General features: G+C 34.9%; 1 protein-coding gene across 5 annotated transcripts in view; it reads right to left on the minus strand.

The window, feature by feature from the left end:
• Sclt1 (sodium channel and clathrin linker 1) overlaps window positions 1–15,883 on the minus strand; it is a 181,687-nt gene that overhangs the window by 73,722 nt on the left and 92,082 nt on the right. For all 5 annotated transcript variants that reach the window (XM_087193286.1, XM_087193285.1, XM_087193283.1 and 2 more), the window contains one exon: window positions 11,841–12,018. In XM_087193286.1, coding sequence (XP_087049412.1) covers window positions 11,841–12,018 — 178 coding nt within the window. The remainder of the gene's footprint in view (window positions 1–11,840; window positions 12,019–15,883) is intronic.

Consider the following 15,883-nt stretch of genomic DNA (forward strand, 5'->3'; position numbering starts at 1 on the left):
AAATAGTCTATGGTATCAACTGTTGATATTATTGGGACTATTCTGTCTTCTCAAAGCACCACTAGGGGATAAGGCTAGCATTCAGTGCAGACTGAGTAGAAACTCTCACATAGATAGACAGCCACACAAACTATATTTAAAGAGAAAGCCTCTTACAAAAAAGAACCTCATACAACCGTGAAAGAGACATTTTATCCAACTGTCCTACAAACTTCAGTATATAAGCTCAAATAAAATTAGAAAACAAAATGCCTCCAAAAATACAGAACTCTCCAAATTTGGTCCCATAAATACTGAAGTGAATGAAATTTCAAGGAATTAAAAAACTGGCAGTTAAAATGATTGATGAGATCAAAGAAGAGATGAATAAGCAGCTGAAAGAATCAATTACTAGAATGATCAATGAGATCCATGAAGATACAAATAAACAGGTGACTGAATTAAAGAAGAAAGGATATAAAAGACCACTTCAGAAAAGAGAAGTTCTGCAAAAAAACCAAGCAGAAATCCAGGAAATGGGCAAGACATGCATGCACCTGCCTGTTCCCGGATCCCTTGAGATGTGTCATGTCCCTGCGACTGGGAGGGCATCCCTCAGATCCAGATCCCTGCAGCAGAGGCACCTGGGGTCACAGAGCCACTGCTATGAGCTTGAGAAGATGGCACAGTGGTGAACATCAGAGAGAGGGTCTCTCCAAGGCTTGTTGTTGAAAACTGAAGCCCACTGGGAGAGCGAAGACAAGAGTGGAGTGCAGCAGTTGGTGAGTTGCTGGGACCAGCACCTCCTAATGAACCTGGACCTGTAATGGGGGAAGGGCGGCTCAAACCTGCAGTAGAATCTTGCAGAGTTCTAACCTGCAGGAGGTCAGCAAGCTCAATTCCAGCTCAGAAACCAGCCTGAATCTCACTGGACTACGGTAGGTTTGCTGAGATTGATCGACTCAGCTCTGCACGCTGTTGCCCACATTGTATGCCAGCAACAGCAGAGTCACACCTTGAAGGGAAGCTTTTTTTTTCCTTTCTTATTTTCCTTTTTATTCTTTCTTCTCTTGTCTTCTTCTTCATTTCTCCACTCTCTTGTTCCTGTTTGTTTCTTAATTGTTCTTACTGTTAAAAGGGTGTGAATACAGTTTCTAGTTTTCCAGTTGCTATTAGTTTGTTCTGTTCTTGTTTCTGTGCTTCCCTTCTCTCTTTTCCTCTCATCGTCACCAGTTTCCCAAAGTTTGTCAGATCCTCCTGTGTCCTCTAGCCCTACTTCTAACCTCTCCTTCCATCTCTCTATCCTCCTCAACTCCTTCTAAGTCTTCTTACGGGAGGGTAAAGCTGATACAGTGAAGGGCTTGCTAACTGTAAACATATTTCTAGTTGGTCCTCGATTTTGATACATAACCACAAGTCTAGTTTATACAGGTAAAGGTGTCAGAATAATAATCCCCAAATTTGTCATTTTCTAAGCTGTGTTTGATGCTATTGTTGCTGATTGTATTACTTTGGCCAAGGTGATGTGATTGTTCTAGTCAACTGTCTTTACTGGTATACCAAGACTGAGCTCATTTAAAGGCCATTCAGAGTCAAAACCCAAAGGCCTACTATACCAGGAAGACAATCCAAGAAGTAGCCATTCTCTAAGGGCTCTAAATACTAGCAATAAAGACACATACAATAAGCAATTTACAAGCAACAAATTGAACCAAAAACTTCAACAATAATAAAAAAATAGAAATTAGAAGACACCTAAACAAGATGCAGATCTAGACTTCTAGATCACTAAAGGGAAATCCAGGGGGTAAGATGGAACAACCCAAAACTCAACCACCTGGACTCCCTGAACTGGCAACGTAAGAGGAGGTAGAAAAAATGAAATCAGAAATAATTTCTCAAACTGAAAGTGTAAATAAGGACTAAATGTATAATATGTAATGTGAAATAGGAAGAAAAGGGGCAAAGGGGAAGGAAGTGGGAGGGCTAGGGGAAAGGATAGAAGGGAGTGGGATTAATATGAGAAAATGGAAAAATAGGAACAAAATCTTTGTAAATAGGGAGGACTGGAGGGGTTGAAGGGAGGGGTGGGCAAGGGTGAAAAATAAGAACCAAGAGAGATTATGTAAAGGTGCAAATTTCCAATGATGAGTGTCATTATATTGTATACCTAAAATGTACCAATGATTAGAATGAATAATTGATAATGCAAAATAGGAAGAAAAGGTCCAAAGGGGTAGGGGTAGTGGGAGGAGCAGGGGAAAGGAAAGAAGGGAAAGGAAAAATGCTGAGAAATGGAAAAAATGGAAATAAAGTCTTTGTAAATAGGGAAGGGTGGAGGGGGTGAAGGGAGGGCTAGGAATGGGGAAAAAATAAGAACCAAGATGCATTCATTATGTAAAGGTACAATTCCCAATGAGAAATGTAATTATGTTGTATACCTATAATGTACCAATAAAAGAATTTAATAAAGTGCAAAAAAAAAAAGAAATAATTTCTCAGATAACAACAGAGATGGTGACCATAGTAAAAGACATGATTAATAATTCTAAAGCAGACAGATAAAAAAATACAGGAGCTCAAGAACATGATGCAATCCCAGCACAGGAAAGAAATGGAATCCATAAAACAGACTCAAAAAGATATCCAGGATATTAAAAACCACTGGAAGTTTACCCAGCAGAATGAGCCAATGTGAGGAGAGAATATCAGGTATAGAAGACAGTATTGCAGTTAGTGACCAAGAAAAGAAAGATTTCTTAAAATAGCAAGGGACCACGAGATATCAATCAAGCAGATGATAGTTGATGCAAAGAAGAATAACATAAGATGGATTGGAGTCAATGAAGAAACAGGAGATAGTGTAAATGACATAAAAAAAAATTCACAGAAGTTTTGGCAGAAAACTTCTTCCCAAGCAGGGGAAAAGAATTTGACATACAGATAAGTGAGGCATATAAAACTCCAACTAGCCATGATAAAAAAAAAAACTACATCTAAGCATATAATAGTCAAGATTCCTGAAACCCAAAAGAAAAACAAAATTCTACAAGCAGTTAGAGAAAAGAAACAAATCATATATAAAGGAAAGCCCATCAGAATCACAGCAGATTTCTCAACACAAACCCTCAAGTCAAGAAGAGCCTGGACTGAAGTATTTCAAGCCCTAAAAGAAAACAACTTCCAACCCAGATTGATGTATCCTGCAAAGCTATTTTTCAAAATTGATAGAGAAATAAGATACTTTCACAACAAAGAACACCTGAGGAACTTCGTGAATACCAAACCAGCACTCCAGAAATTTTTAAACAATATCCTAGGAAAAGACAATGAGTGTCACAACCCCAGGAAGCCCAGCAGAATGAATCCATCAGGTAAGACAAGAAATTAAATGCCAAGGGGGAGAATCTAACAAAAAGAAAAAGTCATGACAAGGATAAGTCAATGCATATCAGTTATGGCCGTCAATGTTAATGGTCTCAATTCACCAATCAAAAGAAACAGACTGGCAGAATGGGGTCAAGAAGCAAGATCCAACAATATGCTGCATACAAGAAAACACATTTAATTCAAAAAGAAATTCATAGACTGAAAGCTAAAGGGTGGAAAACAATACTCCATGAGATGGGAACCCGAAAAAAAGCAGGAGCAGCTATCCTCTTTGCAGACCAAGCGGATTTCAAACCCACACTGATTAAGAGACAAAAAAGGACACTGCATCCTTCTAAAGGAAACAATCCAAGAGGAAGAGATAACAATCATAAATATATATGCACCAAGCACTGACAGAACTGTAGTGAGGGACCTCAATACCCCACTGTCACAAATAGACAGATCAACTAGGCAAAAAATGAATAATGAAATAAAAGAACTCAACAAAATTCTTGAACAAATGGACTTAACAGATGTTTACAGAGTGTTCCACCCCCAAAAATCAAAATATACATTCTATTCAGTGACATATGGGTCATTCTCCAAAATAGACCACATGCTTGCTCATAGAACATGTTTAAGTAAATGCAAAGGAACTGAGGTTATCCCCTGTATATCATCAGATCATAGTGCAATGAAATTGGAGATCAATAGCAAAAGAAACCAAAAGAACTTCATAAACACATGGAAATTAAACAACACCCTCCTGAACAACCAATGGGTCACACAGGAAATTAAAGAATAAATTAGTTTCTACAATGATAATGCCAATGCAACATATCAGAATTTATGGGACACAGCGAAAGCAGCCTTATGAGGGAAATTCAGAGCAGTGAATACTTGTTTTTGGAAAACAGTGCAAGCTTAAATAAACAACCTGATGCTGAACCTCATGTTTCTAGAAAAACAAGAGCAAGATAAACCCAAAGCTGGTACAAGGGAGGGCATTATAAAGATTAGAGCAGAAATTAACACAATGGAGACTAAGAGAATGATACAAAAAAATCAATGAAACAAAGAGTTGGTTCTTCAAAAGAATAAATAAAATGGACAAACCCTTAGCCAACCTTATCAAAAAAAAAAAAAAAGGAAAGAAAAGGCCCAAATCCATGCAATTAGGAATGAAAAGAGTGAAATTACAAGACTAAGCAGAAATCCAGAAGATCATCAATACCTACTTGGAGAACCTATATGCCAATAAGATGGAAAACACAGAAGAAATAGATTTCTAGATACACATGAATTATCAAAGTTGAATGAAGAAGATCTAAAAATTCTAAACAACCCAATAACAATCAACAAATTGAAAACATAATTAAAAACTCACCAACATAATTAAAAACTCACCAACTCAAAGAAAAGCCCAGGTCCTGATGGCTTCACTGCTGAATTCTATAAGACATTTAGAGGAGAACTATTGCCATTACTGTTTAAACTCTTCAATGAAATTGAAATGGAAGCAATTCTCCCAAATTCATTCCTGGAAGCAAGCATCACCTTGATCCCCAAAGCAGAGAAAGACCTAACCCAAAAAGAGAACTATAGGCCAATCTCACTAATGAACATAGATGCAAAAATCCTTAATAAGATACTGGCAAATAGAATGTAGAAGATCATCAAGAAGATCATACACCCTGACCAAGTGGGATTCATCCCAGGGATGCAGGGATGGTCCAACACACGCAAATCAACCAATGTAATACACTATATCAATAGAGCCAAGGACAAAAACCATATCATTATCTCCATAGATGCAGAAAAAGCATCTGATAAAATCCAACATGCATTTATGATTAAAAACCCTACAAAAAATTGGAATAGATGGTCTCTACCTCAAACTGATAGAAGTCATCTATGAAAAACCAACAGCCAATATCATACTAAATGGTCAAAAACTGAAATCCTTCACACTAAAATCAGGAAGAAGACAAGGATGTCCACTATCACTATCTTATTCAATATAGTTTTGGAAATACTAGCCACAGCAATTAAAGAAATAAAAGGAATAAAAATAAAATATGGAGACATTAAATTGCCATTATTTGCAGATGACATAATACCTATATAGAAGACCCCAAGAACTCCACCAAAAGTCTTCTACACTTAGTAACCAAATTCCGTAGAGTAGCTGGATACAAGGTCAACACACAAAAATCAATAGCCTTCCTGTACAAGAACAACAGACTCACTGAGAGGGGAACTGGAAAAACAACTTCTTTCACAATAGCATCCAAAAAAAATGAAATACTGAGGAATCAATCTAACAAAAGAAATGAAAGACCTCTACTTTGACAACTATAGAGCTTGGAAAAAAGAGACTGAAGTGGATATCAGAAAATTTTGGAAAGACATCCCTTGCTCTTGGGTATGAAGAACCAATATAATGAAAATGGCCATACTTCCAAAACTGCTACATAGATTCAATGCAATCTCAAATGAAATTCCAACAGTATATTTCACAGAACTAGAGAAAGCAATTCAAAAATTCATTTGGAACAAGAAGAGATCTAGAATACCAAAGGCAATTCTAGGCAACAAAGACAAGGCAGGGTGTATCACAAGCCCCAGCTCAAAACTATACTACAAAGCTACTATGATAAAATCAGCATGGTGCTGGCCACAAAATAGACCTGAGGATCAATGGTACAGATTAAAAGTTGGAGAAATAACTCCAGACACACTCAGTCACCTCATCTTTGACAAAGGAGCTAAACACCCTCACTAGAGGAAAGACAGCCTCTTTAATAAATGGTGCTGAAAAAATTGGGTTTCAACTTACCAAAGGTTATAACTAGATCTGTGTCTTTCACCACGCACTAAATTAAAATTGAAATGGATCAAAGATCTAAATATTAAAACAGAAACACTAAACTGGCTGGAAGAGAGGTTAAGTAGAACTCTTGAAGACATTGGCATAGGAAAAAATTTTATGAACACAACCTCAGACCTGAGTTGCCCGTGAACTACCACAAATAATCAACAAGTAGGATCTCTTCTTATTAAAAAGCTTCTGTACAGCAAGAGAAACCACCAACAGTGTGAAGAGACAATGCACAGTGAGGGAAAAAATTTTTACCACCTGTTTTTCAGACAAAGGTGTACTATCTAGAATATAAAGAACTTAAAAAAACTCAGACCTCCCAAATGTAAAGACCCAGTACAAAAAAGGGCATCTGAAAAAAAAAAAAAAAAAAAAGCCGGAGATTTAGCTCAGTGGTTTCACCGAGTTCGATCCCCGGTACCAAAAAAAAAAAAAAAAAAAAAAGTATTACAAAAATGGGCATCTGAAATGAACAGACATTTATCAGACAAAGAAGTAGAAATAGCAAATAAACATATGAAAAAATGTTCAACATCGCTGGTCATTCAAGAGATGCAAATGAAAATGCTGAGATTCCACCTCACCCCAGAAAGAATGGCTGCTATCAAGAAATCAACCAATAACAAATGCTGGCTGCACTGTGGGGAAAAAAGGAATCCTTTTCCCCTATTGGTGGGAGTGGAGACTAGTGCAACCACTGTGGAAATCACTATGGAGATACCTTAAAAAACTAGGGTTAGAGCTCCCATTTGACCCAGCTATTCCCCTGCTGGTTATCTTCCCCAAAGAATTAAAAGTATCATACCGCAGCAGCACAGTTTGTAACAGCTAGATGGTGGAAACAGCTCAAGTGCTCATCAACTGGTAACTGGATAAAGAAGATACGTTTAAAAATAATAATAAAATGGAGTACTACTCAGCCATAAAGAATGAGAAACTAGAGACATTTATAGCTAAATGGATGCACATTAAGCCCATACTCTTAAGTGAAATAAACAGGACACACATGTGTAAATACTAAATAGTTTTTCTGATGAAAGAAACTGAAAGTGTAAATGAGGACCAAAATGTATAATAGATAATGTGAAATTGGAAGAAAAGGCCCAAAGGGGAAGGGGAAGGGGAAGTGGGGGGGTAGGGGAAAAGAAAAAATACGATCAAATGAAAAAACGGAAACAAAGTCTTTGTCAATAAGGAGGAGTGGAGGGGTTGAAGGAAGGGTAGGGGGATGGGGAAAATCTCAGAACCAAGATACATCATGTACAGGTATAAATTCCCAATGATGAATGTCATCATATTGTAGACCTAAAATGTACCAATAAACTTAATGAGAAAAAAAAAGGAAAAGAAATCCAGGACATGAAACCTCAGTAAGTCATATTTTTGAAAATGCAACTTAATATCGAGGCAGTAGACTTGATCAGACAGAAGCAACAATCACGAATTGAAGACATGGAAGTACTAAAACATTCAGACAGGATCAAAGTAAAAAAAAAAAAAATAATAATAAATTGAGGCCGGGGATTTAGCTCAGTAGCACCACGCCTGCCTTGCAAGCACAAGGTCCTGAGCTTGATCCCCTGTACCTAAAAAAAAAAAGCAACATTAAAGAGATGTGGAGGAGTTGCTAGATAAATTTAAAAGAAATAACTTAAAGCTCATTAGCTTAAAAGAAAGCACTGAAAAACAGAATAATGGCTTAAAAAGTCTAGTCACTGAAATTATAGCAGAAAATTTCCCAAAACTGAAGATTAAGCTGGATACCCAGGTATAGAAGGTACTGGGAACCCCAAATAGACACCTTGAGAAAAGAACCTCCCCGTGATGCTATTATAGGTGAAATGCCAAAAATTAAAAACAAGGAAAAAATATTAAAAACTGTTAAAAAAACCCCGAAATCATTTATAAGGGTAAGCCCATCAAAATAACAGTAGATTTCCCAACAGAAACTTGAGAGGCCAGGAAGACATAGAATAAATTTTTTTAAGTTTTGAAAGGAAATAACTGCCAACACAGATTACTATATCCTACAAAGCTATGTTTCAAAATCAAAGGAGAAACAAAGAGGTACTATGATAAATACAAACTAGAGAAACTCAAAACCATCAAGCCATCACTGCAGATAATACTTATGTAAATCCTAAACACGGATGAAGAAGAGAACAATTCTGAGACAGATGGGAAGAATAAAACTAACTGGCAGAGAAGACAAATGAATAAACAAAGGAATCAAACACCAGAAAAACAACAAAATGTCATGAACTAGTATTTATCGTTGAATAATAATAATGTAAACGGTCTTAATTCTCCAATTAAAAGACCCAGATTCGAAGATTGGATCAAAAAAGACCCATTCTTGAAAGGGGGGAAAGGGGAAGGGGAAGGAGTACAGGAAGGAAAAGGGTACAAGAAAGGAAAGAAGGGAATGGAATTAAAATGAGAAAATGAAAAAATGGAAACAAAGTCTTTGTAAATAGGGAGGGATGGAGGGGTTAAAGGGAGGGCAGGGGAATGGGGAAAAAAATAAGAATGAAGATAGATTATGTAAAGGTACAAATTTCCAATGATGAATGACATTATATTGTATACCTAAAATGTATCAATAAAATTAATTTTAAAAAAAGACCCATTCCTAAGTTGTCTAAAAGAAACACACCTCATTGCAAAGACATGCATAGACTGAAAGTGACAGGAGGGAAAATGATGCTCCAAGCAGCTGAAACTTGAAGGAGTAGCTTTACTCATATCTGACAAGGTACACTTCAGACCAAAACTGGTCAAAAGAGATAAAGCCACTACATATTGGTGAAAGGATGAATTCACCAAAAAAGAAATATCATAAATATATATGAACAAAACATTAGTGCACCCAGTTTCAGAAAAAATGGCAGACAGCCCCCAGTGAAATCATAATGGGAGAATTCAACACCCCACTATTACAAATAGATAAGATAACTAGACAAAAGAGCAACTAAGAAACATCAGAATTAAACTACACTATGAACCAAATGGACTTAACCAATATCTATAGTGTTTCACCCAACATCAGCAAGCTTCACTTTCTTTTTTGCAACCCATGGAACCTTCTCCAAAACAGACCATATTTTAGTCCACAGAGCAAGTCTCAATAAATACAAAAAACTGAAATAATCTCATATATCCTATCAGATCACAATGTAATGAAACTAGAAAATAATAGCAAAATGGGAAGGGAATCCAAGATATGGAGGGAGGTAGGTGGGACAAGAAGGGAAATAAAAAGAATTCAGATGTGTTATGTACATGTACCAACTCCCCATAATTACTGTAATCATTATATACTGTAAACATGTACTAATTAAAATTGAAAAAGAAATTAAAAAACAAGAAAAAACACAGAAACTACAAAACACATGGAGGTTGAATCATATACTCCTAACTGATCAACAGGTCACTGAAGAAACCAGGAGAGAAATTAAAAAATTCCTAGAATTAAATGATAGTGGAAACACTACATAACAGAATAGGTGGGGCACAATAAAAGCAGATAAAAGAGGGAAATTCATGGCTGCTTTTATTAGAAACACAGAGCAAGCCCAAACAAATAACCTAATGCTGTATCTTAAGGTTCTAGGAGAGGAAGATCAAACCCAAAACCAGCAGAAGAAAAGAAATAATAAAGATCAGAGTGGAAATTAATAAAATTGAAACTCAAAATACAACAAAAAAAGCTCAATGCATCGAAGAGTTGGTTCTTTGAAAAGATAAAAAAGATTGATAAATCCTCAGTCAAATTTACCGAAAGAAAAAGGCCCAAATTAATAAAATTAGAAATGAAAAAGCCAAAATTATAATAGATATCACTGAAACCCAGAGGATCATCAGAAACTATTTTCAAAATGTATGTCAACAAATTGGAGAATCTGAAAAAGTGGATAATCTGCTAGACATACACCTAAGTTTCTCCAAGATCATACACAAATTCCAAACAGATCAAGAACAAGTGATAATGCTGCAATAGTAATCAAAACTCTATCAACTATAAAAAGTTTGGGACCAGATGGGTTTATAACTAAATTCTACCACACTTTTGGAAAACTAACATGAATGCTCCTCAAAATATTCCACACAATACAAAGAGATGGTATCCTCTAAAAAATTCCTTCTATAAAGCCAGTATTAAACTGATACCAACACTATGTGAGGCCTCAACAAAAACAGGGAAAACTTCAGACTAATATCCTTGATGAACACAGATGCAAAAATCCTCAATAAGATCCTCACTAACAGAAATCAATATCACATTAAAAAGATCATATTTCATGACCAAGTTAGTTTTATTCAAGAGAGGCAAGGATAGTTCAACACACATAAATCAATAAATGTAATAATATACCACATAAATAGAATCACAGGTAAAAATCATCTCAACAGATGCAGAAAAGCCTTTGACAAAATCCAACACCCATTCATGATAAAATCCTACAGATACAGAAGGAACTTAATGACAAAATGATAAGAGCCAGTATGACAAACCAATAGCCCATATAATACTGAAAGAGGAAAAACTGAAAGAATTCCCTCTAAAGTCTAGAATAAGACAAGGATGTCACCGTCATCACTCTTGTTCAATATGGTTTTTGAAACTTTAGCTAGAGAAATCAGGCAAGAAAAAGAAATAAAAGGAATACAAATAGTACAAGAAGAATTCAAATTATCCCTATTTGCAAATTATATAATTCTTTACACATAGAAGACACAAAAAACTCCACCAGAAGTCTTTTATATCTTATAAACAAATTCAGCAAAGTGGCTGGATACAAAATTAATACACAAAAATCAATTGCATTCCTGTCCACTAATTATGAACCCACCAAGAAAGAAATCAGGAAAACATTTCCTTTCCAATCACTTCAAAAAAATTAAATATCTAGGAATCAATCTAACCAAAGAAATGAAAGACCTCTATAATGAAAATTACAGAATTCTGAAAAAAGTGAAGATGATTTTAGAAAATGGAAAGACATCCCTTGTTCTTGCACTGGCAGAATACTGTTAAAATAGCCATACTACCAACAGCAATCTATAGATTCAATGCAACCGAAAACATTCTTCACAGAACTTAGAAAAGGCAATATTCAATTTCATTGGGAATCAGAAAAGACCCACAATATCCAAAGCAATCCTGAACAAATAAATATGCAGTATTTAACTTTCTGAGCCTGGCTAATTTCACTTATGATAGTTGCTAGTTTCATCTATTTTCTTGCAAATAGCATGATTTGGGTCTTCTTTATGGCTGAATAATATTCCACTATGTATATATAGCATTTATCCATTCATCTGTTGATGGCATCTTAGGCTATAGGTCTAATGATTAGTTACACAGGGGTTAGAATATAAGAAAAGTCTGATATTAAAATATTAGCTTTGGAAGAGGATTGACATTTTATCACATTTTATGATACTAAGTCTTACCAACCAAAATATAGCATGTCTATTTAATGGAGTGCACAGAAATGTTATTTTCACACATTTACTCTGGAGCTATTGATGCCTTTTCTATTAGGTCACATGGGGAAATGTTCAGCATTTTATTATTTATAAATATGCTTATTAGTTTTCTTACCTGATTTTTTTGAAGGTTAGCTTCTTCTAAGAGTTGCATGCTATCTCTTACTCTTAAAATAGCCTCATATTTCTCATTTTCTAATTCATTGCACTTTGCTTTTAGGTCTCTGGTTAGTTTTTCCAGATGTGTTTTTTCTGCTCTTAATTGGTCAGCTTCTTGGATTGCCATGCATAATCTATAAATTAATAATTACATTGTGAAAATTAAATATTTTCTAAAGGAAAGGAAGGAGATGAGAGATATTCTAAGGCTCTAATAGAGAACAGGTGTTAATACCAGTAACTTTCACATGTATTTTTTCACTACAATTCTGCGAAGTTGGTTTTATTATCTCCATTTTAAAGAACAAACATACCCATAAAGGTTTAAGATTTGATTAAGGTCATATAGGTACATAGTAGTAGGGTTGAGACCGAGCCTAAATATCTGACTCTAATTAAAGTCACACTATATAATATAGTCATATGATAATATTTTAGTCTTTACATCCTTAGAGACTGAGTTGTTCTTTATATTTATATGGTCATTTTTTTCTTGATTGTTTGCCTACCCTTTCTCACCTTCAACCCAGGAAAGCCATGTGACTTACTAATAAACATCTTTGAATATTTTCCTCTAGGCTCACAGAATCATACACATATATGCACATGCATACTGATACATAACAGCACATACACATTTATCCATAGGTTTCTGAACATAGTTTTTATCTTATAACAATTAAAATCATGGTATAGTCTTTTCTCATTCAATATCTTAAAAATTTCATCAAGAAATACACCCCAAAGCTCCTTTTTTTCCTAGTCTGATGGATATAACCTCACTTCACTGTTATTTTGTATTTTCCTGACTACATATTGGGGAGTTTAAGCATATTTTCCTATACTGGTAAGCTATGTGGATTTTCCTCTTTTAATTTCCTCTTCATCTTCTTGGCCCACTTTTTCTCTGAGGAATTGTTTACTTGACCCTCTGTAAGAATTCTGAATATTACAGCTGTTACCCCTTGGTCTGTCCTCTACATTGAGACTATTTTTTTTTCCAAACTTACTTTTTATTGGCTACTGACTACTTAGGGAATCTTTACCATACTAAAAATTCAATACAGATGAATTTTATAATTTTTTAACTTCTGGGATTTTAATTTTTATAAAGATGATCTTTCTCATATTTATTACCATGAAACTTACTTTTCATTATAGTGCTTGTGGTACATGACTTTAAAACTATATATTTTCCCTTGATAAAAATAAAATTGAAAATGAGTAAGGCCAGCTCACAGTTATTCAATATATACATAAAAACTGCCCTAAACCTGGTGTGGTGTGTACACCTGTAATCCCAGCACTCAGGAGGCTCAGGCAGGAGGACTTCTGTGAGTTTGACGGCAGCCTGAGCTACATAGTGAAGTTAAGGCCAGCCTGAACTACATAGTGAGACCCTGTGTAAGAAAATAAAAAAACAAAAAACAAAACTGTCCTATAGAACTGATATAAAAATTAATGTGATTTTATTTGCTCAACAGAAATATTTTTAGAAATTCAGAAATTAATTTAAAAACATTTAACAATAATCATTTTGCAATAAATTAAAGACATTATCGCAGAAAAGATTTAAAATCTACTCTTTGTAATACTTTATTATACCCTCCTCCTACCTTGTTCTATTTCATTAAGCCCACTGAGACTTGAAAAATATACTTTTGTGGGGTTTTTTGGTTTGTTTTTGGTACCGGGGATCGAACTTGGGTCCTTGAGCTTGTGCAGCAGGCGGCAAAACCACTGAGCCAAATCCCCGGCCCCTGGAAAAATATACTTTTAACTCCAGGAATAAATATAATTTATTAGTCTTATAACTACATTTTTTTCAAATACCAATAAATTTTATTAAATGATAATGCTCACAAAAGACAAAAAAAATCAACAGACTTTTGTATTTCTAGGAGGAGTTTGTCATTAGTCTCAAAAATCTTCATTATTTTCTTTGTTTAATACATATTTTATTTTCTGTATTTTATTATTTTATTCTCTGGGGGAGTACTCGTTCAAAACTCATTACTTGTTTCCCTCTTGCCAGCCAAGTGGTTTATTTTCTCATGCATTTGATAATTTTTGAGTAAGTTCATATCTGCCTGAATTTATGTGTGGAATTCTGAGAGGCTTAAGTTAAAAATATTTCCTCCTAAAAGAAATTTACTTTTGCTTCTTCTGTGCACCAAGACTTACTGCCAAGCTCTTGCCACTGCAGTTTTTGGCTTCAGGTTTCCACATGAACAGGTTCTATAAATTTGAACCCTAAGCTTATCTGAGGGTAGGACTATGATTATATATTCTCAGTTATCATAGTTTGTGTTTTCTATTTGGCAAAATAGGAAATAGCTTCCCTTGTTGGCTGTATTTGTTAAGAGGCAAATATTTTTTCCTAGTTTAGCCTTTCAATAAAAGTTGTCATTCCTACAAGGGTTCTGTTAAGGCAGGCTGGAGCTTTAGCTAGCTGCCCCATTACGTAGTCCTAGCCCCGATTTCCTTGTTTATTTATCACCCTGGTTTTAGTTCCCTGGTTTGTTTATATTTACCCTTGGGGATATATCTCTCACTTTTAAATGCTCAGTTTATAATACAGCATGTTTGTTTTAATTTACCATAAATATGTTCGCATCAAGAGGGCTTTCCCCAAAATATTTAGCCTGCTATTATGTAATGGAAACAGTCTTCTCATTCATAATGAATCCTTATATTGTCTCCATTTCTAACTTATACCACTAAGTAGTTGGTACAGCCAGCATCTACTTCAGAACTTGGGAACAGATGCTAGTGGGATATTACATCTGCTGTATGCTCCTTCTGTTTTTCCTTTGTATAGATGATATAGGACTGTATTCGACCCCTATGCTCACAGGGAGAAAAAGAATGACCAAGAAATTCCCCTATCCTTGTTTTCCAGAACCCTCTATCCTGTCTTCCAGAAAAGGGCTAACAGCAAAGGATAGCCCCGCTATTAATATCCCAAATAAGACCCACTTCTGATGTTTGTCATGACTCCCATAACACTCATGCATGACTCAATTTTTAAATTTACCTATATAAAACCTTGGGCCCCTTCTCTAATTTTTAAAACATTCTTCATTAATGAATATACTCTATGCTGCAATATCTTCAATAAATAACCTCCTAAACTTATCCAGTGTATCTGGTCTTTCATTGTATTAAAGAGTCCTTAAATTATTCAGCCAAACCTTGAAATGAAAGAAAAATTTAAAGTTCTACTTTTCATTCACTTTCACATTACTCCCTATCAATCTCTTAACACTCCCCACATACTCTATGGTAATCTTGTCTTTTAAAATGTCTACAGTCTAGGAAGTAAATATTTCCTGAAGGGAGAACAAAAAAAAGTGATTTGTATGCTAAGTATACAAAGATATATAAATCTGTATGTATTCTTTAGGAAATAAAGGTGAAATCTCAAACACAAATTCAGGTTGATAGTGGTAGCCAACCAACAGTCAATTAATTGTACTGTTGAGTAACCACCTTTAAGAGTTAAGCATATAAAAATAAGAACCAAGATACTCATGTAAAGGTACAAGATCCCAGTGATGAATGTAACTGTATATTTTGTACCTAAAATGCACCAATAAACTTAATGGAAAAAAAAAGAGTTAAGCATATAAAAAAACAAAGCAAAACAAAAAAAGAGTTAAGCATATAAATGATTTGGGGGAAGTCAGCAGAAGTAGAATTGTACAAGTGATACCTATTAATAAGCCTTTATTCTAAATTTTTACTTATCTTTTAAAACCCGTATTTTTTATCAGTGCTGTTTAATTTTAATTTTTTTATTAGTTTTTAAAACTAATTTTATTGGTACATTTCAGGCATACAATATGCTGACTTTTTTTTTTTTTGGTACTAGGGAACAAACTCATGACCTTGTGCTTTCGAAACAGGTGCAGTGCCACTGAGCTAAATCCCTGGCCCTGGACATTCATTATTGAGAATTTGTACTTTTACATAATATATCTTGGTTCTTATTTTTTC

This window comes from Heterocephalus glaber, unplaced genomic scaffold (genome assembly GCF_053883595.1).
Source record: "Heterocephalus glaber isolate CG9 unplaced genomic scaffold, H.glaber_assembly_v1.0 deba00001586, whole genome shotgun sequence".
Taxonomy (NCBI): domain Eukaryota; kingdom Metazoa; phylum Chordata; class Mammalia; order Rodentia; family Bathyergidae; genus Heterocephalus; species Heterocephalus glaber.